At 39.2% G+C, this 27,350-nt stretch overlaps 1 protein-coding gene across 3 annotated transcripts in view; it reads left to right on the top strand.

Moving 5' to 3' along the window:
• The window catches only part of Glo1 (Glyoxalase 1), a 318,389-nt gene that overhangs the window by 172,185 nt on the left and 118,854 nt on the right, over positions 1-27,350 (top strand). For all 3 annotated transcript variants that reach the window (XM_068228551.1, XM_068228549.1, XM_068228548.1), the window contains one exon: positions 16,039-16,128. In XM_068228551.1, coding sequence (XP_068084652.1) covers positions 16,039-16,128 — 90 coding nt within the window. The remainder of the gene's footprint in view (positions 1-16,038; positions 16,129-27,350) is intronic.

Below are 27,350 nucleotides of genomic sequence, written 5' to 3'. Positions count from 1 at the left end.
GGCAATTCCGTTTTTGTGTGTCTGTGGACAGTCTCCATAGGATGAGAACTTCGATGGCCTTCTCGAAGGGAGGCGAAAGTTAGTGAAGGTATAAAACAGGGGTACACACCCTGATCGAGGCTTTTTTTGGAACAAGTCGACTAGGAGTGCGGGCGGAAGCCTTGTCAGTCAGGTCTCCGATAATAATAATAATAATAATAATAATAATAATAATAATAATAATAATAATAATAATAATAATAATAATAATAATAATAATAATAAGGTCCAAGTGTGGACTTAGAGTATTCACTTCAATACTTCGACCACGCCAAGTCTTCTATGTTAGCGATATTTGAAGTTGGAAGAGAGATTGTAAATACTGTATATAATTATACATACTCATCAGTCTACTATTAAAGGAAGGTTTTGGAAAACAGAGGACTTCGTCTCTTCACACGTAGCAAATCTCCCAGGCCCATTGAACAACCCCTCATTTCCACTCGGAGGAAGTCAATCTGATTATTCATCATTTCTCGTCGTGGCAAAGCCTGTGTCACGACAAACATGTGCAGAGTTCATCCAATTGGAGTCCTAACATTTATGCCTGAGCACAGCTTTTCAAACATCAAGCTTAAATTATTCATGCGAAGGGCTCACGGTCTCAATTGCCATCTCACTACATAATGTGGTAATGTGAATAAAATCCACACAGATCAACTCCGTCATTCTTTCCGCGAGATTAATAAAATTAATACCATACGCGTCTATTTTACTTCCACATCGTCTCAACAATTACCACAGTTCAAAGTTCCCATGCAGCAAGGAGAAGAAAAAGAAAAAACCCAGAGAAGGTAAAATAAAATGTGAAAGATCACAACATAGCACAGAGAGAAACATCTCTGGACCAAAGAAATAAAAATTTTAAACCAAAGAGAATCACAGGCATGCCCATAGCCTGAATATAAGGAAACCAACATCGCGGCCTCGTGGGCAAGCAAACGGCCGTGATGGAGACGAAGGCAAAATAAATATCACCATACCGGCTACAAACATGAGGATCAGAAACAAGATTAAAATATAAAATGAGCTGACCGATACGTCATCGTTACTCTCCTTTCACTCACGAACACACACCCAAACATTCAGACATTACCGGTATCGGCAGACAACCTGAGCAGTTGCTCCAGTTAATAAGTTGAATACAAACTCATATAGTATGACTCTCATGGTCACAAACAAAGGTCTCACATATTTCAGAGATAGCGTGCACGGCACAGACAATTAGCATTAGGATAATAGGGACCCAGTGATCACACACAAACTCATCAGCTTACGCACTCCGTACGACACGAATGGATCTCCGCGTTGACACGCAGGTTATACGTTCATTTGATGGCAAAATACTTTATAATGTAGTGCACAAAAATAAATCAATCAGAGACCCAGCTATGAACACATCACGATCACATCAACAACAGACACACAGCCCATTCTCGCTGTAGAGCACAAGGATGCAGATCAATCGGCCATCATAGAAGAGGCGAATGGCAAAACAGAACCATAAAAATAATGTAAATACAAGGATTACCATACCTGTAATATCAATAATCAAAATAACAAGAAGGATGGTAGTATGGGTCAAGTTTAAATCTATTAAAAACCCATTTATGGCATAAAAACGCCACTCCAATCTGCGTGGGGTCCATGTTTATATTCCACACACATAACAATGCAAAGAATCGCTCCAAAGAGATAAAACTACAGTCTCGCCGAAAGAATGATCTTCTGTGTTCATGACCGAGGGAGCTCCCCTCTCTGGTACAACCATGGAAACACTTAACTCAATCGAAGTGAGGCCGATACAAGCCCTTTGCAATATGAGAAACATCATTTTTATGAACATGCCATTTTAGCATGGCTCATCATCCCACTGCCCCCTTTTTTATAATGTGTCTTTTCTTGTTGATCAGACAAGGAGACACATTTTAAAGCGAGGTTCACACCCTTAAACCTAAAGTGCGTGCACTGCTACATACTAAGGGACCTAAAATCTAACCAAAACTAGCGATATGCATATTATATACATAATTACAAAAATGAGTTATAACAATGCACTATAAAATGCAGTCCACCTCAATCTGAGGCCCTGTAGTTTCTTACAATATCACGCTGAATCAGTCTATTTCAAGCAGTTCATTCAATACTTCCATGAATTAGTGTCAGGTAGCCAAGGGAAAGTTGTGATTAAGCATAACATCCTCACGGCTCCAAGGGATTCACAACTTATTTCGTCTCATCTTCAACCAGACACCGATATTCCTTTCCATTCATTTTTTTTTCCTCTATACTTTTTTCCCTGTAACAAAAAGGACTTTAGAACACTGGTAATTATACAACAAGCCAAATAAGCATGTGTTACTACTAAAATAAAATGGAAAATAGATAAAGTTTTACTGGCTCCGTTGATGACATGGCTTCAATAAAGACACATGAGCCTTCGATAAGCTCTTACTCGTCAGATCCTCCAATTCTACAGTTACAGGTCCCAGGAACCTTACAATTCTCTTATGATTAGACCATTTATGGCAGATTTGGCCGCAATTTGGTTCGCTCTCGAGCTTATAGGGAACATTTTTACCACAACCAGGTCTCCAACTTCCAGGGTGACCTTTTTCCTCCCCTGTTGCCACCCGGTCTCGGGCTCTACCAAGTGTGCAATGGCTTCCTTCCATTTTGCCTCAATATTCATGTTTCTCGATGGCTCGGACAGATACCCAATGTCCCATTTCAACTGGAGCGGGTCAGCAAGGCTTCTCCCTAGAAACAAATCAGCTGGGGTGCGGTGGTGAGATTCGTGCACAGCACTGATGAAGGCTAAAACAAAAAACTCCAAATTATCATCCCAGCTGCGCTAATCAGCGCTATGGAAAGCACTCAGACAGGATTTCAGATTACGGTGAAATCTTTCAACGTGTGAAGGTTTGGGGTAGTGGGGGCTCAGAAAAACGTGCTCCACTCCCCAGCCAAAACACAGGTGATGAAATTTATGATAGCTGAAGGTAGACGTGTTGTCCGAGACTAAGACCTTCGGGGGCCCATAAACTCCAAAAATATGCCGAGATAAAATGTGGACGGCGCTGCTCGAGTTTATCTTACTGACTGGGAACAACCATACGAATTTAGAAAAGGCGTCAACGACGGACAGGATTCCAACGTTGCCATTCTTGGATTTCGTGAGAGGACAAAAATAATCGACAAATAACTCTTCTTCCGGGTACATTGCGACGTCAGCGGAGTGGGGTCCAATTTTAGAAGATTGAGCAGGTTTACACCATTGGCATACGTCGCAGCTTCTCACATACTCTAATACGTCCTTTTTGAGATTAGGCCAGAAGAAATCACGAGAGATACGATGCAAAGTTTTGTATTGACCTAGATGAGCACCCAGGTAAGAATCATGATAATAGTGCAACATCATGGATCTTAATTTGAGGGGAACATAAATCTTATCTTTTCCATTTTTACGGCTACGACGAACCAACAAGCCTCGTTTGATACCAAACGACTTGTCTCGAAGAGACCCATCAGCGACTCCTTTCATCAGTTCCTGACACTCACTGTCATCTTTTTGGTGCTCAGAAATGTCTGTGAAGGATCAAGGATAATTTTGCAAAATATTGATACTTTCAACACTATCAGACTGACGACAGTTTTCCTCGGACTTGACCTCACACTCGTTTACCCCGTCGAACATACGCGACAGACAGTCGGCCACAACATTCTCCTTCCCATGAACGTGCACAACTCTGAATTTGTAGGCTGACAACCGGAGGATCCACCTAGCTGTCCTGCCAAGTCGCTTGACGTTGGTGCTCATCCATGATAGGGCTTGATTATCCGTATGAAGAAATGAAGAAATAACGGTGCTCCAAATAAGAATAGAATTTCTCAACACTTAAAACTACGGCCAGGCATTCCTTTCCATAAATAGAATATCATAATTCAGCCCCATGCAACGACTCGCTGAAGTACGCAATAGGGACTAGATTCCCCTCCTCATCGGATTGGTTAAGTACAGCAGAAATGGCAAGTTCGCTGGAATCGCACTGCAGGACAAAGTCACGGGAAAATTTTGGACTGGAGAACAGGGCCTTGGCAAAGGGCATTCTTCAGTTGATTGAAGGCACGGGGACTTGGGCTTCGTCCCAGACAAAATGGCAGTTTTTCCTTTTCAAAAGGTTTAAGGGGGCCGAAATTTGGGAAAAGTTTTTGATGAAATGGCTGTAAAAACCAACCATACCTAGGAATCTTCTCACACCGCGGACATTCTTGGGCCAAGGAAACTCTTTGACACATTTAATCCTGTCGGGGTTCACAGCGATTCCGAAATCGGATATGAAATGACCAAGGAAATTTAAGCGTTTAGAGCAAAGCGACACCTTTTTCAGATTTATAGTGAAACCGTGCCTGCGCAAGCGACCAAGAACTTCACGCAAATGACCTAGGTGCTCGTCAAAGCTTGGTGAAAAAATGAGAAGATCATCCAGAAAATTGAAGACATAGGAAATTTTCATATCTCCAAAGTTCGAATCCATAACGTGGCTGATCGGTTGTCCACCAATAGAGATGCCCATCGGTAGTTTATTAAATTCTAATAGTCCAAAAGGAGTGGCGAAGACAGTGCAAGGATGGCTTTTGGGATCCAAAGGGATTTGGTAGAAGGCTGAATTAAAGTCAAAAACGGTGAAGAATTTAGCGGCATAAAAAATGTTGAAAGGCACTTTCAGTGGTGGGTAAGGGGGAGCTGTCGAAGGAGACTTGGAGGGACTAATTACCTTCTTTTCCAACAGGTCGTTAACACATTCTCTTATAGCAGACAGTCTTGGGGGTGAGCAACCGAATGGAGGCAACCTAACAGGGGTATCATCTTTCAGTTCGATGGAATAGGAGAAATTTAGCACAACCCAAATCAGCAATTCTTCCAACAGACCGTTTAACATCAAGTTTTGGTTGTCAGTCAGATCACATCAGGCGTTGGGAAGTTGAGATTTCGAAAGGGCGCATATGGTAGCACATTGGAAAGGGGCTTTAAAAGGGTGACTTACGCCTGATTTGAATCGAAAGGCAAAGGTATGATTGATAAAATCAATAGATAGACCAGTAGCCAGCATAAAATCGGTTCCTAAAATAACCGGGACAGATAGATCGGGAACAACACTAAATGCCCAAAAAGATTATGTATTTTAATATGACATTTGATTCGACCCACGGGACTTACCCGACGGCCATCAGCAGATATGAACTTTCCCAAGCTTTCACAGGCTTGGAGATATTTTAAATCCATAGAAGACACAAGGGATTGATTCAGGAGGGAAACGCAGGAACCGGTGTCTAATAAGGCATACAGTACGCATGATCCAACATAAATCTTGGCCCAGGGTGTAGACGAGGGAAGGCCCCAGATCCTCTTATTAACACCAACATCAGGCGCCAATGACGGGCCATCACGTCGGTGCGCATTTAGTTTCCCTGCCGAGAGTTGCACCGAGGACACAACGTGCTGAGTGACACCAGCTAGACCACACTTCGAGCATTTCACAGGAGACCTTGACCAACAGTTCTTTGAAACATGCCCTAGTTTCACACAATTCCAGCACTTCCTTGTTGCAGTATCGCTTAGTACAGGCGAGTTAGAAGGTTGAATGGCGTTTATACAGCATCGAGGCGGAGATACAACGCTGGACCTGCGATCGGGACTACCACAATGGCGAGACGGCGAAGGGGTTGCACCAAAAGCAACCGATCTGACGGGCGTACGACAGGCAACGTCGGGAAATGAACAATCGGACGGTGCAGGAGGTGGAAGGTACAATTTATTCTGACTGACTTTCGACTTGAACTCACGACCTAAATTAATAATATCTTCAACACATTCAACCTGAGATCTTTTTATGTATAGTTTATAATCAGGGGCTAGATTTCTATAAAACTGGTCGAATTTTTCAGGTTCAGGCACCTTGACACACAAACGGTTGAACAAGGTCAAAATACCGGTGACGTAATCATCAATTCCTTCCCCTACTCCGTGAGTCCTTCTGAAAATTTCTTGTTTTAAACAGTAGTCCATGTCGGTCAACCCAAAGCGCTGTTTGATACGAGTAGCAAAATCCGTCCCATGACTGAATGTTAGCTTTGATCAGCCTGAACCATTTTAACGCCGGCCCTTCCAGCATCCCCGGGATGACAGGAACGAACAGGTCAAGGGGTAATGAGCTACATTCGGCGATATCTTCCACCCGTAGGATGCTAAATGGTTTATTTTGTCACCTATTCAATACATATAAATTTTTACATTTAGGAATTTATTATTAATTCCACTTGAGACATGTTTCGCCCTTCATTGAGGGCATCATCAGTCAAATCACCTCCTCAAGGCAAAAATCAGGTACCTGATTAGTATTTAACATGCACACATTAATATACATTACATTGGGAAATTAAGTACGAGAAACACTTGTACAATGGTGATAGTTTACAATATAAGTTTATAGACTAAGTAGTCGGCACCAATGCGTAAAAATGCTGGGTAATTTTAGCAGAGCTAGCAGTGGTGCTCCGAAGAATAATTGACGCACTCATAGGAAATTATAACTTTTTTACAAATTATTTACATTATAACAGTCAGGGGAGAAAGGCTATAGTGCTCGGCGTCAATGTTTGTAACAAAAATTACTGTCAATGGTTGGTAACTATACAGTAAATTTACATTATCCAATTGAACAGTTGAGAATTTACAGTTTATATACATATTTACAAGAGAGCCACTTGGTGAGCAAGGATATAACAATGTCTAGCACCAAGTGCGTCCCGTTGTTTTAACCGCTGGAAGATGATTGCGGCATAGACATATCAGAAATACGCAGAGTGGTTTAATCTTATTTTATAATCACAGGGGGCAGGGAAAATATTCCATAGTCAAATGAGGTTCTATAGGCATCAAACTGAAAGTTATCTGGTTGAAGTCCCGAGTTCGGTACGGTGAACTTGGTCAGCGTGGACGGAGACTCATTGGGTGTCACAGAGTAAACGGTGCATTTGAATGGCAACAATGATGGCAGTTATTTGTAGGTAATTGTATTATTGGGAATATGTTGCGGGTTGAATCTTTCACTTTTACTTTAGTTAACTCCTTGTTGCTTGGAATGTTACGTGAAAACATCGGTGTGAGATGCCAGTGAGGACTTAAATGATATTATTACGTAAATGAAAGTATGAAGGACCTCGGGTCGAAGTTACTGTTTTTGTTGCTGGTCTGGTGAAATAGAAATGAAGGGCGAAACAGGTCTCAAGTGGAATTAATACTAAATTCCTAAATGTAAAAATTTATATGTATTGAATAGGTGACAAAATAAACCATTTAGCATCCTACATTCAGTATCTTCAATACGGATTAACAATGATTTTTATCACTTGCATCTTCCACCCATTCAAGAAATTCTAATACACTGGAGCTGTTCCCTTCTCCAGAAAAATTAAGCTTCCATTTCCTGACGACATAAAATATAGGGTTAACACTAGCGGGTCTAGCATTGGGGGAAATGGACTCCACATGGTTCACGTCGAGGGCACAATTTCTACATGCAATAGCATTCCTACCGTCAGGGCATCAACCACTATCGCTACCAGACACGAGTGATGCATTAACTTCAGCAATACCTTCCCTCTTTTCTCTCTCAAGGTTGATTTCTCCGGTAAAAACTTTGCTTTCGTTACTCGTATCTAAAGCTTTCTGACTTTCCATATTTTAGGTAATGTTTCAACGCTAACAAACACGACACACACATGTAAATGGTCACAAGAATACATAAATTATAAATGATACTCAAGATTAAGGTCAGAACATAATGGCTTCACAAGGCTAAATCTAGGGAAAATTAGGACTCACTTAATATTTAATGTTAAAAACTTCTCACTTAATATATCAAACATAAATCACCATTTCCAGTTCTACCTCGTCCGATCCTTTTTCAGAGGAGATATCCTAGTTGACCTTGCATCTGCTACCATTTGTGCCACATCCCCTCCCTTACCAACAATTTACGTCACCATAAAACACACACGTCGGGAGATTCAAGCCGTCGACCGCGACTAGGAAAGGCCAATGACACAGCCTTGAACTGGAAACGTTCAATGCAGAGCAGGAAAGAGAATAAGCTACTAGCAATAAAATCCAAACTAGATTTAAATGAGGGTTTATTGAGATAATAAAGTTCAAAAAAAAAAAAAAAAAAAAAAAAACAAGAAATGAAGCCAGCAATTAAAAGAAAGGATACGTACATGTGCAGAGTTCATCCAATTGGAGTCCTAACATTTATGCCTGAGCACAGCTTTTCAAACATCAAGCTTAAATTATTCATACGACGGGCTCACCGTCTCAATTGCAATCTCGCTACATAATGTGGTAATGTGAATAAAATCCACACGGATCAACTCGGTCATTCTTTCCGCGAGATTAATAAGATTAATACCATACGCGTCTATTTTACTTCCACATCGTCTCAACAGTTACCACAGATCAAAGTTCCCATGCAGCGAGGAGAAGAAATAGAAAAAAAAACAGAGAAGGTAAAATGAAATGTGAAAGATCACGACATAGCACAGAGAGAAACATCTATGGACCAAAGAAACAAAATTTAAAACCAAAGAGAATCGCAGGCATGCCCATAGCCTGAATATAAGGAAACCAACATGGCGGCCTCGTGGGAAAGCAAACGGCCGTGACGGAGACCAAGGCAAAATAAATATCACCATACCGGCTACAAACATGAGGCTCAGAAACAAGATTAAAATATAAAATGAGCTGACTGATGTGTCATCCTTACTCTCCTTTCACTCACCAACATACACCCAAACGTTCAGACATTACCGGTATCGGCAGACAACCTGAGCAGTTGCTCCAGTTAATAAGTTGAACACAAACTCATATAGTATGACTCTCATGGTCACAAACAAAGGTCTCACATATGTCAGAGATAGCGTGCACGGTGCAGACAATTAGCAGTAGGATAATAGGGACCCAGTGGTCACACATAAACTCATCAGCTTATGCACTCCGTACGACACGAATGGATCTCCGCGTCGACACGCAGGGCATACATTCATTCGATGGCAAAATACTTTACAATGTAGTGCACAAAAATAAATCAATCAGAGACCCAGCTATGAACACATCACGATCACATCAACAACAGACACACAGCCCATTCTCGCTGTAGAGCACAAGGATGCAGATCAATCGGCCATCATAGAAGAGGCGAATGGCAAAACAGAACCGTAAAAATAATGTAAATACAAGGATTACCATACCTGTAATATCAATAATCAAAATAACAAGAAGGATGGTAGTATGGGTCAAGTTTAAATCTATTAAAAACCCATTTATGGCATAAAAACGCCACTCCAATCTGTGTGGGGTCCATGTTTATATTCCACACACATAACAATGCAAAGAATCGCTCCAAAGAGAGAAAACTACAGTCTCGCTGAAAGAATGATCTTCTGTGTTCATGACCGAGGGAGCTGCCCTCTCTGGTACTATCATGGAAACACTCAACTCAATCGAAGTGAGGCCGATACAAGCCCTTTGCAATATGAGAAACATTTCTATGAACATGCCATTTTAGCATGGCTCAATTCTCAAACAGAATAATATATTTGAACTCTTCTATAAAACGTTCACTTAACACTGTATTCCCAGACAGGATTTTGTCGGTTACAGTTGGTTGCTGTATGCTTTGATGGTTTTTCCACTTCTCTAGCCAACCCTCATTTGTCTTGAAATTTGGATCTCCATTGGGTAGCTTTTTGTTCAAATTAAGGGTCTGAAAGAGAAATGCCATGTTTTCTTATTGCACTACACCAAGTGAACAGTGCGTATTCTAGAGTTTCATGTTCTATTCGCTTTACTGTTCCTTGACCCTCTGAATGAGGGGTCAGCAAACTAGGGCCCGTTGCTTCTTTTTCTATTGCCTGTGAGCTAAAAATTTTTTTACGTATCTGGATATTTAAAAATTTAAATGTGGGATAATATTTGATGAAGCGTGAGAATTATACGAAATTAATATTTCAACATCTGTAAAGCTGTATTGGAACATTCCTACTTCTTTCGATACCTATTGTCTTTGGCTGGTTTCATGGTCTTAACACCAGGCTTTGAGTTGAGGAGTTAAGAGAAAAACCGTGTGTGGCACTCCTATATCTTTGCATTCGCACGTTGCTTCGTGGCCTCTGCTGTTATAACATGCCGTTATAATTAAACAGTGTCACCAGTACCACGTGTTTTGGTGTTCTACGACATTTTGTTCTCGTTTCAGTACCATTGTGCATCCATCTTGTCACTGACAAAACCTTGAAAGAAGAGAAAAGTGGACTTTGAATGTCGTGTTTTTAAGGCAGAGTGGAGGGAAAATTATTTTACTGAATTGGATGGCAAAGCATTGTGTTTATTTTGCAGCAATACTATAGCTGTACCAAGAGTACAATATACATTGGTATTACGAGATCAAGCATTCATCACAATATTCCCAACTCACAGGGAAGGAACGATCAGAAATTTTAAAACATTTTCATTACAGCACAGTTTCTTTGCAGAAATGAACATTAGGCTGCAACTAGAGTAAGTTTACGAGTAGCACATTTGTTAGGCAAGGAAGGAAAACCCTTTACTGATGGTGAGTTAAGTAAATTGTGTTTTACTGCAGCAGCCGAAGAAATACGTCCCGGGAAATTGAATGAATTTATTGAACACTACCAACCTTTCCGTTTGAACAGTTGAGGATCGGGCGAGTTGGGCGCGCAGCTATGAGCTTGCATTTGGGAGATAGTGGGTTCGAATCCCACTGTCGGCAGCCCTGAAGATGGTTTTCCGTGGTTTCCCATTTTCACACCAGGCAAATTCTTGGGCTGCACCTTAATTAAGGCCACGGCAGCGAACAGTTGCGGATATTTCGAGCAACATCAGTAATCAGTTAATTAACCATGCAGATGATTGCAATTGGTATTCCTTGGCTCTTACTGAATCGACAAACATTACAGATACTGCTGCTGTTTATTTCAGGAGTCCATGCTAACTTTGAAGTGACTGAAGAATTAGCTTCTATGCATGGAACAACTACAGGCAAAAACATTTTCAAAGAAGTTGAGAAAACGTTAACGAAAAACAATCTGAAGTGGAATCAGCTAAAATGTACCACAGCTGATGCTGATAAAAATATGTGTAGAAGAGGCAAAGGCTTAGTTGGAAACATTTTCAAGTTTTTTGAAAATGCAAGGTGTTCAATACATATGGTTATTCACTGTATTACTTACCAGCAGGTACTTTAATGAGAAATATCTGAATATCACGTGTTTTTGAACAAGTTGTGTAAATAGTGGACTGAACCATCGTCAATTCCAGGATTTTCTGTCTGAAGTGGAAGCTGAATATCATGACGTGCACTGCCGTACAGCAGTTCGATGGCTTAACAATGGTAAAGTTTAATTAAGAATTTCTGAACTTTGAGCAGGGATTGAAATTTTTCTCAAGGAGAGCACTGAATGGCTTTGGAAATCAGCTTTGGCCGCTGGTATCATAAGAGATTCAACTTGAAACTACAGTACAAGGCTATAGTGCTAATATGTGACAGTTATAATGCAGTGAAGTCATTTTGACCACTGGCTTTGACTGAATGTGAAGCTGCTTCGTGCATTTCCCATGCTGTCAGAAATTAAAAGAAGTGAAATCTCTATTCCCACACAGATTTCGGCCGATATATTTTCTGAGCTCAAACAACTCTTCTTGGATCTTGATGCAAGTACAGAAGACATTTCTATATTTCAAAATCCATTTGACTGTACAATAATTGAGGAAATTCCACCTAACATTCTGTTGGAAGTTATTAATCTGCAGTGTAATGACACGATAGAAGGCAAAATCCAAGAGAAGAATCTAACAGAATTCTATAAGCATCTTCCAAGTGATGAATATGGTGAGCTGAGGGTATTTGGTAGTACCTACCTGTGTGAAAAGACATTTTCAAAGATGAAATATATAAAATCTCAATACATTAACAGATGAACATTTGCAATCAATTACTAACTTTGACCCCCAATTTAGTGAAATGCTCTTCATGTCATTAGTCTGTGTTCCAACCAGTAGTAGACTACTTAATATTTGTATTGAACACTTGCGAGTAACAACAGTGTTAGAAGGTGTGGAAGAGAAAGGAGTGGGTGACCTGCCAGCGTGCATGTGACTCACTGTAACTTACTGAACGAGTGCACTATATAATATAGCCTAATGCGGTATTTACTCTCATAAAGTATTGTATGTAATCAGTGTAAAAAAAAATTTCTACATCATCATCATCAGTCGTATTACTCATTACTGAGTGTTGTGACCCTATTGTTTTGTCTCTAGAGAGTTACATGCTTCACAAAGTGTCGCCATCCAACTCGATCTTCAACTTTTGACGTTCTGAAGAGTAAGGCCAGTTATCTTCCTAGCCTGACTAGCCACCTGCTTGCTGTCTTTCCATGTGGACTTCTGCCTTCCATTTTGCCTTCTACTGTATGATAGACTTTTCCAGGTTGTCTCCATCCCTCCGTAAGATATGTCCAAGGAACTGAAGTATTCTTTCACTGACACGTGTAGAGAGATGTTTCAGCTCTTTAATGACGGACTCATTTGTTCTCTTTTCAGTCCAAGCTACACGTAGCATTCTATGCCAACACCACATCTCAAAGGCATCGATGTGGTCTTTGTCCGTAGCCTTGACGGTCCATGTTTTACAACCGTAAAAGAACATGGAAAATACTAGTGTTTCAACCAATCGAATCTTTGTGATTTTGAACATTGCCCTGTTCTGCGAGATCTTAGTTTACTCATGGCTGCACGTCGCAGGACAATACGCCTCTTTATCTCTTTGTCGCAGTTTCCTGTGTCACTTACACATGACCCAAGGTATACAAGGTCATTAACCAACTCCAGTCCCTTTAATCAGCCTGTGAGGTGCACTTGATTTCCACGATCAATGATCATGAGTTTGGTCTTCTTCAAATTGATTTCTAATTCTTAAATGAGACTTGCATCCTTTACTCTTGCAAGTAAATCTACAAGCTCATATTCACTACTGGCAAGGAGTCTGGTGTCGTCAGCAAAACACAAGTTGTTGATTTTTCGCCCAGCAATTGAGGTACCACCAGACCAACCATCAAGCGCTCTCCTCATGACGTGCTCGGCATAGATATTGTATAGCTGGGGAGACAATATACAGCCTTGTCTTACTCCTTTGGATATACTGAAAAAGTACACCCTGATGGTCACCAAGTTACTGTCATAAAGGCCTTTCAGCAGTGATACGAGATGTACTGGAACACCGAATTCACTTTCCATAGTTTGTCCCACTCAACACAGTCAAAATCCCTTTTGTAATCTACGAAGCAGATAAAAAGAGGAACACAAAACTCATGACATTTTTCAATTATTTGCTCTCATGTACCTTTACCTTCCACAAAACCTGCTTGTTCCAGGGATATCTGAGGTTGTAAGAAAGGCTTCAAGCGTTAATTCAGTATGTGAGTAGGACTTTGCTTGCATGGGATACAAGTGCTATGGTTCGGTAGTTAAAGCAATCCCTAATGGACCCTTCCTTATGCAGGGGAATTAAGATAGAACTTGTCCAGTCTTTTGGCCACTCCCCTGTTCTCCAAACCTTGTTCATACCTGCTAACTTTATACAGTTTATCCGTAAAATTTACGTAAATTGCAACATTTTACGGTTGGACGGTGTCATTTTATGACTTCGTGGACAAAAATTTGAAATGTTAACATTCCATAATCGCTCCACTTCCGTACAATCGATTGTTTGCATGGGTCAAAGCACACTTGGTCTTGGTCGAGGCAAGTCCACGATAGTCGATAACTCATTCTTTGATATGATTGGTATTTTTAACCGTGTGATGTGTATGTCATTATTGGAATTGAATTTAAAGCCGGGATAACAGTTCTTCTGTGTGAATCTTAGGTGTCGACAGGCTCTGCTCCGAAAATGATTTGTTCCGCTCCATTCTCTTGTTGTGATTTAACCTATATCTTTTGATCACATGAGTGTTGTTCTTTGTTCACGAAGTTGGCGTTCCTTGAAAGGTTTGGCCTTTTAAGGTTATGACACATTTTAATGAAGTGTTCGAGTTTTTGTGTTATAACTTCGTGCTTCGCAGTTTCCCGTATTCGTTCGACTAATTACATTTGTTCCAGTGACTGGGTATACTGTTATTAGTGAAGCCTATTAAATTGTAAAGAAGAATTACATTCGTTCCACGCGCGCGCGTGTGTGTGTGTGTGTGTGTGCGCGCGCGCGCTTTTTACCATGTGCGTATTCTTTGTTCACAAGGTTGGTGTCATGTTCATTTAATGGTTTAAGACTTAGTGTGCTTTGACATGTTTTAATGAAGTGTTTGACTTCCTTGAGTGTTTATGTTATAATTTTATGTGACGTTCAGTGATCCAGGTTCATTTAGATTTGCAGCACATTTGTTCTTGGACATTTTCATATGCTACATTCCTATTGTAGATTATCATGAATAAATCCAATGAGAAACAGTACTTCCAGACATTTAAAGAATCATATTCTGTTGATTTTCCATGCACACTAAAATCAAAGAAAGGGAGAAAAATTTGCCTTTTGCATGATATGTGGGTGTGATATAATATTGCACATGGTGGAAAAAATTATTTAAGTGATGATGAGTTAGTTATTGACATTCAGACTTCAAACATAGTGAATGTTTTCCAGGATAGAGATAAATCCCTTTTCTTTTCATCAGTGAAAAACTACTTTTGTACTGCCTGTGACTACATCATCAACAAGTTTCCACTCAAGGATGATTATGTTAAAGCATGGTCAAGTTGCTAGGTTAAACAACATTGAAGATGCACAGTTTTCTTCCATTCATTTTTTCTTGGAAAAGTTTCCTATCGTGTTATGCAAAGAAGAGAATGAAACTACAGATGAGGTGATAAATGAGCTTCAGAGCAGTCCACAGCTCTTGAGGTAGATGACACTTCGGCTGCAAATCAAGATGCTGCAAGTGATACCAGTTGGGCACAAATATCAAGAATTCGTGGAGCCGATGAACTTCATAAGTATAAGCAAATTTCTAGAGTAATGCTCTCTATTCTCACCATAGCCCATAGCAATGCAGAATGTGAACATGTTTTTAGCCTTGTGAAGAAAAATAGAACAGAGTTCAGATCATGCGTGTCCAATGAATCTCTGGAGTCTATTTCTATTTTGAAGACCAAGAGTTCTGGTTCCTGTTATGACAAAACATTTTCTCAAGACTTTTTGCAGGAAGCTTAAAAGGTCAAAACTGTGATTTTAAAGTCAAAATAGCATGTGATTTGCACTGTGTATTCTATTATTTCTTGCCTGTGTTACGTTAAACAAGTTTTGTTTTGTAAAGCCTTTTTCAATTATCTACTATCTGCTTAATTTATCAAGGAAGTCCTGTCATGTATGCTCCAAAATAATATTCACCATGCCTGCTGCTGTTTAACATGGATTTCTTCTTCATTGTTATGTTCACCCACAAATCATTGGCCTGTGATGTAAGTAGATATAATTTCATTGAAGTATCCTGTTTAAAGCATGAATTATTGTAATTTGTAGCCCAGAAGTATTATTATTTTCGTCAAGCCGGGGTATGTCGAAAATCGTTAGATTTTTTGAGCACGTGAGTTTTACTGACAGCCCTTTTCAAAAGTTGGCAGGATGCGTGTTGCATAATGAGTGCAATACGTGGATGCCTTCCTCTCCCATCTCTTTAAGTGAATTTGTGCATAAAATAAAATGTATGAAAACTTCCGCTAAATTTGATTTGGGCTAAAGGGGCCCAAACAAACTAGGTTCTTCTGCTTGTGTTAAAGATAGTCTAAATTTCAGTTGTACACTCTTTGTTTCATTTCACAATCAGATAAAATGGTATTGTTGAATAAGCTGTTGTTTTTCATTTCAGGTCATATTGGAATTGAAGTGCCAGATGTAGACAAAGCATGTGAAAGATTCGAAAAATTGAATGTTGAATTTGTTAAGAAGCCTAATGATGGTAAGAATATACTATATATTGTGATAGATGGGCAGTATACACTACATTGTACGAATGCATAGTGGGATAGGGATTGAAATATTATGGCAATAACATGTCCTGTTCACATAACAGAGGGCTCCGCTTGTGTTGGGATGTTTCGGAGTGCCTCAGTTGAAAGTGTGTGCGTGGAATGTTTACAGCTCATGGCTGTAAACAGGGGAAGTAAAGCCTCTCGTGCACTTCTGCTTCAAGAAGCTACTTGTCAAGGTGCATTGCCAGAATGCAGTTTGGTATCTGTGGAAACTTTTCCAGGCCACCAAAGAAAATAAACCCAAGGGAGGATCTTTTTTTACAGCACGAGCATTACAGGTAGCTTCTGGAGTACAAGTAGATGACCAAACAGGTTTCAAGAGGCCAGTTGAAGATCTTGATGACCCGATCAAGTATTTGCAGTGGACATACAACATCGCGGCAGGAGACTGAAGTTTGCTAGAGATCATGTGCTGTTCTCGGATGAAACTCTCTTCTCATTATAATGTTCAGATGGTCGTCTGGAGGAGACTTGGGGAACAATTTCATCCGACAGTCACTTAAAAAAGGTGACAAAATGAGTGTATCTTCCTAATTCAATACATCATATATTCCATCATTAGACAAATTCAAACATGTTTCGGCTCGTTTGAGCCATCTTCAGTGAAAAGGGGGGGGGGGTGAAATAATTTACATAATACAAGCTAAAAATGCCAAAAAACATAATGAAGGAACAAATGAAAAAAACAAAAGAGAGCCTAGACGGAAACCAAATTAGCACAATGTACAATATTTACATGATCATGTGGAACAAAAAACAACTCGCTGCAACAGAATTATTTGAAACAGGGGTTAATACAAAACATAAAAGAAACTAAAGACTGTGTTAACCTAAGAAGAAAAGAAATGAAAACAAATGATAAAGATGGAGATAAACAATAAGTGCACATAGTGAGGTTGCGGACCTCTTAGTTTACAAAATATTGCTTTTGTAACAATACAAAACAGGATGAAATCACTGTCGAAAATTCAGGCAGAAAATCTGTCTTTGTTAAACCCATCACATCTAATGGCTAGGAGGGAAGCAGGAGCGAAAAAGTTTGAGAAACCAAGCCTGAGATAACGTGCAGGCGAAAAGCCTGTGACAAGGAAAAACACCGATGAAATTTAAACTGTAAGTGACCTAGTGGACATCGAGATCATCGGCATCAAGATTGTTTTTACTTAAGTTTACTACAGGTTGGTGAAAATCATTTGGCTTTATGTTATTTGGCCCGCTCCCTTCCTATGTGCACCTATTGTTCATCTCCATCTTTATCATTTCTTTTCATTTCTTTTCATTTCTTTTCATTTCTTTTCTTCACACAGTCTTTAGTTTCTTTTATGTTTTGTATTAACCCCTGTTTCACCTAATTCTGTCGCAGTGAGTTGTTTTTTGTTCCACATGATGATGTAAATATTGTACATTGTGCTAATTTTGTTTCCGTCTAGGCTCTCTTTTGTTTTTTCATTTGTTCCTTCATTATGTTTTTTGTTTTTTTTTTAAGCTTGTATTATGTAAATTATTTCAACCCTCCTCCCCCCCCCCCACCTTTTTTTCACTGAAGATGGCTCAAACGAGCCAAAACATGTTTGAATTTGATTACTCCATCTAATGATGGAATATATGATGTATTGAATTAGGAGGATACACTAATTTTTCACCTTTGTTAAGTGAAAACTGTCAATACGGAATGATTCTAATATCTTGTAATAAGCTGTACAATCTCCAGCAATGTACAGGATGTGGTAGGCATAAGAGTCAGGAAGGTAGGGGGAGTTGCAGATCTTTTAAGAGGAGGGGAACTGGAACGAGTCTGTGACCTGTTGTTTATTCTCAGCATCATGCATAGCGATAGTTAATCTGGGAAGGACAGCTGAATCAGAAAGTGATCGATCCAACTAGAGGAGAGAATATTTTAGACTTAGTGCTGATAAAACCAGATGAGAAACTGAAGCGAAGTTGGTGTAAGTTAAGTGATCAAAACTTTGCCTGGCTGAGTTGCTTGGACGGCCTTCTGACCCCAACATGGCAGGTTCGATCCTGGCTCAGTCTGGTGGTATTTGAAGGTGCTCAAATACGCATCTTAGTGTCCGTAGATTTACTGGCACATAAAAGAACTTCTGTAGGGCAAAATTCCAGCACCTGGGCGTCTCCGGAAAACCATAAAAGTAGTTAGCGGGACGTAAAGCAAATAACATTATATATTATTAAAAACGGTTTTTGTTGTGATTAAAAATAAATGTGATACAAAAGAAGGTTGCAAAAGTGGGAATATTAGGCATATGATTTATAAGGCAGGAACGAGGGAGTTGGCCTATGGGATGGGTTTAGGGCAATTGCTGAAGAATATAAAAACAGGTGAGAAGGAGTAGCAAAGATCCACAGAGAAGTGGAGAGATTAAGGAGAAAGTGCAGGTTGGAAAGGTTGTGGGAGTAAAGAGAAATTAAAGGAAGTTATCAGGAAATTAAATTTGGTGAAGAAGTCAGCTTAAGATAACATGATGGCAAGCATAACGCTAGTCAATAGACACTTTGCATCTGATATGTTGTATATCAATTATTAATACATAATTTTGTACATAGAATCTGAATCTGCATTTTGAAATTTGCTAGCAGGTAAGGTTTTTGAGTAATTTAGATTTTTATTTTAACTCTTTTGCTATTCTCTGTTCTTTATTTACATGTTTTATTTGTTTGTTGTTCTTTTTGATTGCTACTCTTTATGCAATATAAAGAAGTATTATAGTGGTAGAAGTTGTAAAAATTGGTAGAAGTTGTAAAAAATAATCATTAGATGGGAGTGGTGGGATTTTAAGAATTTTACTTTTAGACAACAGGATGTTCTCCAAAAGTGGTCTAGCACATGTTGAAACAAGCATGATGCACCTAACGTGTGTTGTGAGTTTTTGTGTTTCTTGTGAGAGAGTATTGTTAACAAGCAACTGGTAGACTTCATTGTTCTGTAAACCAGCCGGACGATTTTGTTTTTTGCATGTGTGGGAAATTCACTGCAAATACTTAAAGAAAGCCAATCGCTGATTTAGTTAAGTATAAACTATATTTTGATTGTGCTCATGGTGATCAAGATGGTTGCCTGCTTATCTTGTAACACTACTCTTAACTGAATGGTTGAAAAGAAAGTGCCAAGCCATGTCATTCGTTATTCCAGTGGTTTGGTGTGAGCCAACAGGTCATAGATCAGACTGTTACTTCTGCCTTCAAAAAGTTCAAGGTTATTCAGGCAAAACGAGACACACCTCAATGTGCCCCACGAGGAAGGCTTGCAGATGGAAATAACATGTGCTTAGTGCTGCGAGTTTATTTTACCAGTTTACGTAGAAGAAGGAAATTCTAATAGGTAACTACTAATGTAACATAAAAACCTAGCAAGATTAATAATAGGTGAATAAATTTCACTAGTAATTTCAGAAATACTGTTCAAATAGAAGTGTTAACTCAGCTTTGTGAAACATTTATTGAGGTTATGGTTGGCAAACCAAAGAATAAAGGAGGTGAGAAGATGCCGGAGAAACAACAGTGACCGGAGCGATGTCACGCGGAAGTAAATGGTAATACCTCGTCTTCTAATGACGAATGTGCATCGACCAATCTCATAGATGTTGTTAACAATATAATGTGCAGCTCCAATTTCCTAGACTCGCTTATTGAGAGACTGGTAGAGAAAGTAGTCACTAGATTGCATGAAAGCATTGATTTTATTACAAGAGTAATTGATGACTTGAAGGCAGAGCTGTGTAAACGCGATCAAAAGATAAGAGAACTTCAAGAGCAGGTCTGCAAGCTCAATGACGAGGCAAATGAAGACGTAGAACAAGTGAACCAGTACCTAAGAAGAAATAATGTGGAAATACATGGTGCGCCAGAAATCCAAGGAGAAGACATTTATGAAGTTGTTAAGAATATAGGTGCAGCTGTGCGATGTGAAATCAAGAGAACTGATCTTGATATTGTTCACAGGATCCCATCTGTCAACAAGAATCTTCCTTGTCCAATCATCGTCAAGTTCGTCAACAGGTGGAAAAAGCACAAATTAATGACGGCCAAGAAGAAAATTAGACAACTGCAGTCCTCGGCAGTTGGAATAAATGCTGCTAGCCTAAATGATCACCTCACTCCTAAAGCTAAAGAGCTACTAAAGAGAGCTAAAGACCTGAGGATAAAGGAGTATAAATATGTGTGGACCCGGGATGGGAAAAGAGAAAATATATGTGCGAAAAGATGATACCTCCCAAGTAATTATTGTCAAATCAATTTATGATATTGTTAGATTAGAATAATGAATTGTACAGTTTAGCCACTTGAACAAAAATTACCATCATAATCATCGTAATCCATGGATAGGTCAGAAAATCAATTAAATAGCTTAGGAGAAGTTAAAGATAAAGAGAACAACATTAGGATGTTATATATTAATGCTCAGAGTATATGTAAAAAATGGATAACATTATCAACTCTCATTGTGCAAGCACACATGCTATTACAGAAACTTGGCTGAATCCAGATGAAGAAATATAACTTAATAAATTATGATAGTTATTTTTGTTCAAGACCATTAAAAAAGGGTGGTGGGATTGCCATCTATGTCGAGCAGTGCTATGAAGCTAAGGTCCTAACAACTGTAAAATCTACAAATGTGCCATTTAATGTGTTATTAGTTGAAATTTCTGGTTCTGATAGAGAGTTTCTTGTTCTAGCTTGCTATAATCCAAATATTAAATATGCTGATTCATTCATCACTTATCTTGAAGAGAATGTGAAGTAAATATAATAGGAAGTTCTGTGTTACTGTTGGAGACTTTAATATAGATAAACTGGAACAAAACCAGCTGTCAGAGGAATTGTACAGGCTGAGTGTATGTTATAATCAAATATCTTGTAATAATGTTTTTCCCACTAGAGTTACTAACAGTAGTGCAACCTTGATAGATCATATATATATATATATATATATATATATATATATATATATATATATATATATATATATATATAAACGAACACCGCTGTTTTCAGTTGAATAACATTTTTAATGATATTAGTGGCCATAATTAATATTTGACTTAGAACAGATCACCATCCAAACAAACAAGAAACATCTTGTAAACAAAAGAATAGATGTTAAACGTTTAACTGAACACATGTTTAATGTTTCATGGTTCATGTTTGTGGGTTACTGTAGTCACGTCCTAGTTCGTGAACCGTGGGCAACGGCTGAGTGGCCTAGTAAGTGGTCCTGAGAATCGGGATACCAGTTGCTATGGTATGGGAGTGGGCATCTCGGGCATATTCTGAGTCATGGCCCTCCTTGTGCTCAGGCGGCTAGGACTATACAATTCATCAGTGGTCCGTAACCCGTTAGAGGAGAGATCCTCACTTGGACTATGTGCAAGTACGGTAGCATCCTGCTTCATGAATTTACCGAGCTCAGAACATTTTAAGCAAGCCTCGGACCTATGGGAGTAACGGAGTCCCACTCCAATTTGACAGGCGAGGGACTCCTTGAAAACAGCTTGGCGAACGAAATGGAATTCGATGGGGAGCTATCAACAGACGTGCCAAGTCTCCCGATTTGAGTGGGAAACTCCTGATTTTTCATCGTTCCTCCCGATCTCCCGATTTTCAGAGCATTTTTCCTAATTTTCGTATTTTTTTAAACTCCCGCGGATTTCCTCGTTCTGTCGATATATGGCTGAGTATGGCTGGTCGATAGTAGTTCTAATAATGATACCAGATGGCAGTACGGGGCACAGTGGCCAGTCATGTGCTCCTCTTTGGTCTATATTACAGTCATTCTCTTTGCAAACGAGTCAAGCAGTCTCTTTGGAGTAACCTAACCTCAGAAGTAGCACACAATAGTCGTTCTACCCGGGGCAAGACCTGCAGAAGTGCTCGTGTTGTGCCTTAATATTTGTTTTGGCCAAAATGTCAAAAAAGAAATATGATGCAGTGTTTAAAAGTGCTGTTTGAGTGAATCCAGAAAGGGACCAACGTTCACATTCTGTACTATATGTAGGTGTGATTTTTTCAGTTGCACATGGCGGGAAATGCGATATACTCAAGCATATGCAAACGAAAAAACATAAGGAGAGTGTCCAGTGTGTAGAAAGAAACCAGAAAGTGAACTTTTCATGTAAAAACCAAGATGTAAATCCTGTGATGAATGCCGAGGCGTTATTTACATCATTTATAGTAGAACATAATTAAACGTAAGGAACTTCATCTTATTTGTCCGTATTGAACTGAGATCACAATTAATTAAAGTAGAACATAACCTGCCTGTAAATTGTGCCGATCATACGGGCCCTTTGTTTCGTAAAATGTTTCCTGTTTTTATATGTTGTTTTTATCTTGTACATATATATAAGTTAGTTTGGGAAAAGACGTGTTTTATACACTAGTTTTAGGACCTTCAACATTTTAGACATACAGTTGCAATATTGTACAGAATGACATATACGCCAGTTCACGCTAGGACGTGCCCCATTTGTATGTAACTAAATGTACATCATCATCATATGGCATTCCTTCAACACCACAATCTTAATCAAAGCTTCATTATAGAGATATGTATGTATGGTTCAGCTGAAGATGACCTTGAATATGAGGTCGAAACCGGTCCTGTAGTTTAATATATACAATAAATAAGTATTGATTGGTGGAAATCCTCTCCTATTTTTAATTGTGCAATTGTCAATACGGAAATGAAGATTATAGATTACGAAATGTTTCCTGACTCGGAAATCGCTAAACGATATGGGTGTGCTAGAATGAAAAGAGTGGCTATCATTACAGAAATGTGCATGGAAGAAAAGGCGAAAATTGTATCACATTTGCAGGTGAATGCATTTTCTGTTGCTACTGATGGTAGCAATAAAAGCGACTTGAAAATATGTCCCATTGTTGTAACATTTTTTAGGCCTGAACTCAATGAAATTCAGAGTTGTCTACTCTCTGTGCCTAATTTAGAAGGGGATGCTACTGGAGCTAACATTGCCAATCTTTTGCTCTCAACTTTTCAGGAATTCTGCATTCCAATAAAAAATTGCCTACCTCTTGGTGCTGATAATGCTCCAGTAACGGTAGGATTAAAGAATGGTGTGGCAGGATGTTTAAAGCGGGAAAATAGTAACATGATTACCTAATTAATCTTGCTGCCGAGAAGGGTGCGGCGTGCCCGTAAATGTAGATGAAAGTATAATTTATATATTTTATTATCTGAAAAGGAGCACAAAGAGGAAAGAAAAGTTCAGAGAATTTCAGACTTTACACAGCACAGAGATCAGAAAAATTCTGAAGCATGTGTCTACTTGATGGTTATCACTAAGAAGGTGTTTAGATAGGATTTTGCTTCAGTGGGACCCTTTGGTTACATTATTCAGGAGCAAACTTGTGAGTAAGGGTTCTCAGATGGGAAATTTGAAGACTTACAAAATTCCTAAGCACAGTTTAAGTGCAGATGTGTCTTGTTTGTCTGAAAAGGTTAAGGATTGTCATAACATTTCACCTCACTCCTCAGTTAAAAGGAAAAACCAGTCATCAGTTTCACTAACAAAAAATGAAACTACTGATGACATTAAGAGCCATGCATTGTCACGTGAAGAACGACTTTTCATGTTCCTTTCATCAAATTTACAAAAATCTCTTTGCCTTTTTCTCTCAAATTTTATGGATATCTTTGAGAATCCAAACATAGCTCTTCAGTCAAGTATGTCGCACATCCACTTATTGAGGTCAGTTTTGGAGGAACTATTGAACACCTTGAAGTCTGAGGAAAAGTACATGTTCTTTAAGTCTGTTAGAAAGTGATTCTCTTCATCGTGTGACTACATGGTACACAAATTTCCATTCAAAGATGAAGTTTTAATTAATGCAGAAGTTGCAAATATTTCTCCTATAAGTAAGGCATAATTTTCTAGCCTTACATTTTTCATTAATAAGTGTCCGAACATTTTGACTAGTGAAACGGAACATTTAGATAAAGAAACTCATATTCTGCACTCCCAGTTCTGTAACTTTCAGCTCGAAGAAACAGACCTGGCAAAAGGGAGAATTGATGTTCAATGGGCATTCGTAGGTCAAATGAAATCAGTTGATCGTGTACTTAAATATGACAGACTCTCTAAGGTGATGCTTGCTATTTTACCAATTCCACATAGCAATGCAGAATGTGAAAGGATTTTTAGCAGAGTCCCAAAGACAAAAGCACAGTTCAGATCCTTGCTGTCTGAACAAACTTTGGAGAAACTTTTAACCTTGAAATCAGTTCAGCAAGGCAAGTGCTTTGAGCAAAATTTTAGTTTCGAGTTTCTGAAGAGGGCTAAGTCAGTTACTGGTGTGTTGAACAACAATTAGTCGTAATGTGATTACCATGTTGAAGGATGAGAAGTCACATGTTCCTACAGTTCAGGTATGTCCAGTATTTAGTATTCACATGTAAATGATGAAAATATATATAGGTAGGCCAAATAGAATTGTTAATGTATTGAATTATAATGAATTTGTACATGTTCTGCAATCAGTGATGTGTCGTAATACGTTGCGATTCACTGCGAAATTTCTCCTGATTTTTCACTTTTGAAAGTTGGCATGTCTGAAATAGCATTGCGGTTCGCATAATCGCGCAGGCGCTTGATGCATTTGATGCTATTTTTGGAAGGCTTATCAGAGACCGATCATCTCACTCACATACTTCTTGTGAGGCAATAGAGTTGTGTAATTTTTAGCCTTGAAGCCTCGTATAGCAACAGTCGGGCTTTGAGACAATAAGTGTTATAAATATATTGTAGTATTGTATTGTGCAAGACATGTAGAATAAGCAGTTTTGACCAATTGTATCTCCTGATCTCTCCTGATTTTCATATCAAAATCTCCTGATTTTTGTTTTTGTAATGTTGGCAGGTATGTATCAATATTAATGGGGCTTATGGAAGAAAGAAAGTAGAACTGGCTGAGTCAGCAAAGAGGATGCATTTGGATGTGTTAGGAGTAAGTGATATACGGATAAGGGGAGATAATGAGGAAGAGATAGGAGATTATAAAGTGTACTTGACGGGTGTTAGAAAGGGAAGGGCAGCCTCTGGGGTAGGGCTCTATATCGGGAATACCATTGCACGCAACATAGTTTCTGTTAGGCACCTAAATGAGCGAATGATGTGGGTAGATTTGTCAGTTGGAGGAATTAGGACTAGAATTGTGTCCATGTATTCACCATGTGAGGGTGCTGATGAGGATGAAGTTGACAAGTTTTATGAAGCATTGAGTGACATCGTGGTCAGGGTCAACAGCAAGGATAGAATAGTGCTAAAGGGCGATTTCAATGCGAGAGTTGGGAATAGAACTGAAGGATACGAAAGGGTGATTGGTAAATGTGGGGAAGATATGGAAGCTAATGGGAATGGGAGGCGTTTGCTGGACTTCTGTGCTAGTATGGGCTTAGCTGTACGAATACATTCTTCAAGCATAAGGCTATTCACCGCTACACATGAGAGGCTAGGGGTACCAGATCCATAATAGAATATATCTTAACAAACTTCGAATTCAGGAAATCTGTTACGAATGTACGAGTTTTCTGCGGATTTTTCGATGATACAGACCACTATCTAATCTGTAGTGAACTAAGTATCTCTTGGCCTAGGGTAGAGAAAGTGAAATCTGTCTGCAAACGAATAAGGGTAGAAAACCTCCAGGACGAGGAAATTAGACAGAAGTACATGGATATGATTAATGAGAAGTTTCAAACAGTAGACAGTAAGCAGGTTCAGGATATAGAAAGTGAATGGGTGGCATACAGGGATGCTGTAGTAGAAACAGCAACGGAATGCCTAGGAACAACTGTGTGTAAAGATGGGAAAAGGCAAACATCTTGGTGGAATGATGAAGTGAGAACTGCTTGTAAACGTAAAAAGAAGGCTTATCAGAAATGGCTCCAAACAAGGGCCGACGCAGACAGGGATTTGTACGTAGATGAAAGAAACAGAGCGAAACAAATAGTTGTTGAATCCAAAAAGAAGTCGTGGGAAGATTTTGGTAACAACTTAGAAAGGCTAGGTCAAGCAGCAGGGAAACCTTTCTGGAAAGTAATAAAGAATCTTAGGAAGGGAGGGAAAAAGGAAATGAACGGTGTTTTGAGTAATTCAGGTGAACTCGTAATAGATCCCAGGGAATCACTGGAGAGGTGGAGGGAATATTTTGAACATCTTCTCAATGTAAAAGGAAATCATCCTCGTGGTGTTAAGAACAACCAAGCTCATGGGGAGGAGGAAAATGATGTTGGTGAAATTATGCTTGAGGAAGTGGAAAGGATAGTAAATAAACTCAATTGTCATAAGGCAGCAGGAATAGATGAAATTAGACCTGAAATGGTGAAGTATAGTGGGAAGGCAGGGATGAAATGGCTTCATAGAGTAGTAAAATTAGCTTGGAGTATTGGTAAGGTACCTTCAGATTGGACAAAAGCAGTAATTGCACCTATCTATAAGCAAGGGAACAGGAAGGATTGCAACAACTATCGAGGTATCTCATTGATTAGGATACCAGGCAAAGTATTCACTGGCATCTTGGAAGGGAGGGTGCGGTCAGTCGTTGAGAGGAAGATGGATGAAACCCAGTGTGGTTTCAGACCACAGAGAGGTTGTCAGGATCAGATTTTCAGTATGCGCCAGGTAATTGCAAAATGCTATGGCAGGAATAGGCAGTTGTGTTTATGTTTCGTAGATCTAGAGAAAGCACATGACAGGGTACCGAGGGAAAAGATGTTCACTATACTGGGGGACTATGGAATTAAAGGTAGATTATTAAAATCAATCAAAGGCATTTATGTTGACAATTGGGCTTCAGTGAGAACTGATGGTAGAATGAGTTCTTGGTTCAGGGTACTTACAGGGGTTAGACAGGGCTGTAATCTTTCACCTTTGCTGTTCGTAGTTTACATGGATCATCTGCTGAAAGGTATAAAATGGCCGGGAGTAATTCAGTTAGGTGGAAATGTAGTAAGCAGTCTGGCCTATGCTGACGACTTGGTCTTAATGGCAGACTGTGCCGAAAGCCTGCAGTCTAATATCTTGGAACTTGAAAATAGGTGCAATGAGTATGGTGTGAAAATTAGCCTCTCGAAGACTAAATTGATGTCAGTAGGTAAGAAATTCAA

Source organism: Anabrus simplex, chromosome 7, assembly GCF_040414725.1.
Source record: "Anabrus simplex isolate iqAnaSimp1 chromosome 7, ASM4041472v1, whole genome shotgun sequence".
NCBI classification, from domain to species: domain Eukaryota; kingdom Metazoa; phylum Arthropoda; class Insecta; order Orthoptera; family Tettigoniidae; genus Anabrus; species Anabrus simplex.
The sequence above is the reverse complement of the archived record's forward strand: the minus strand, read 5'-3'. Positions and strand labels throughout refer to the sequence as shown.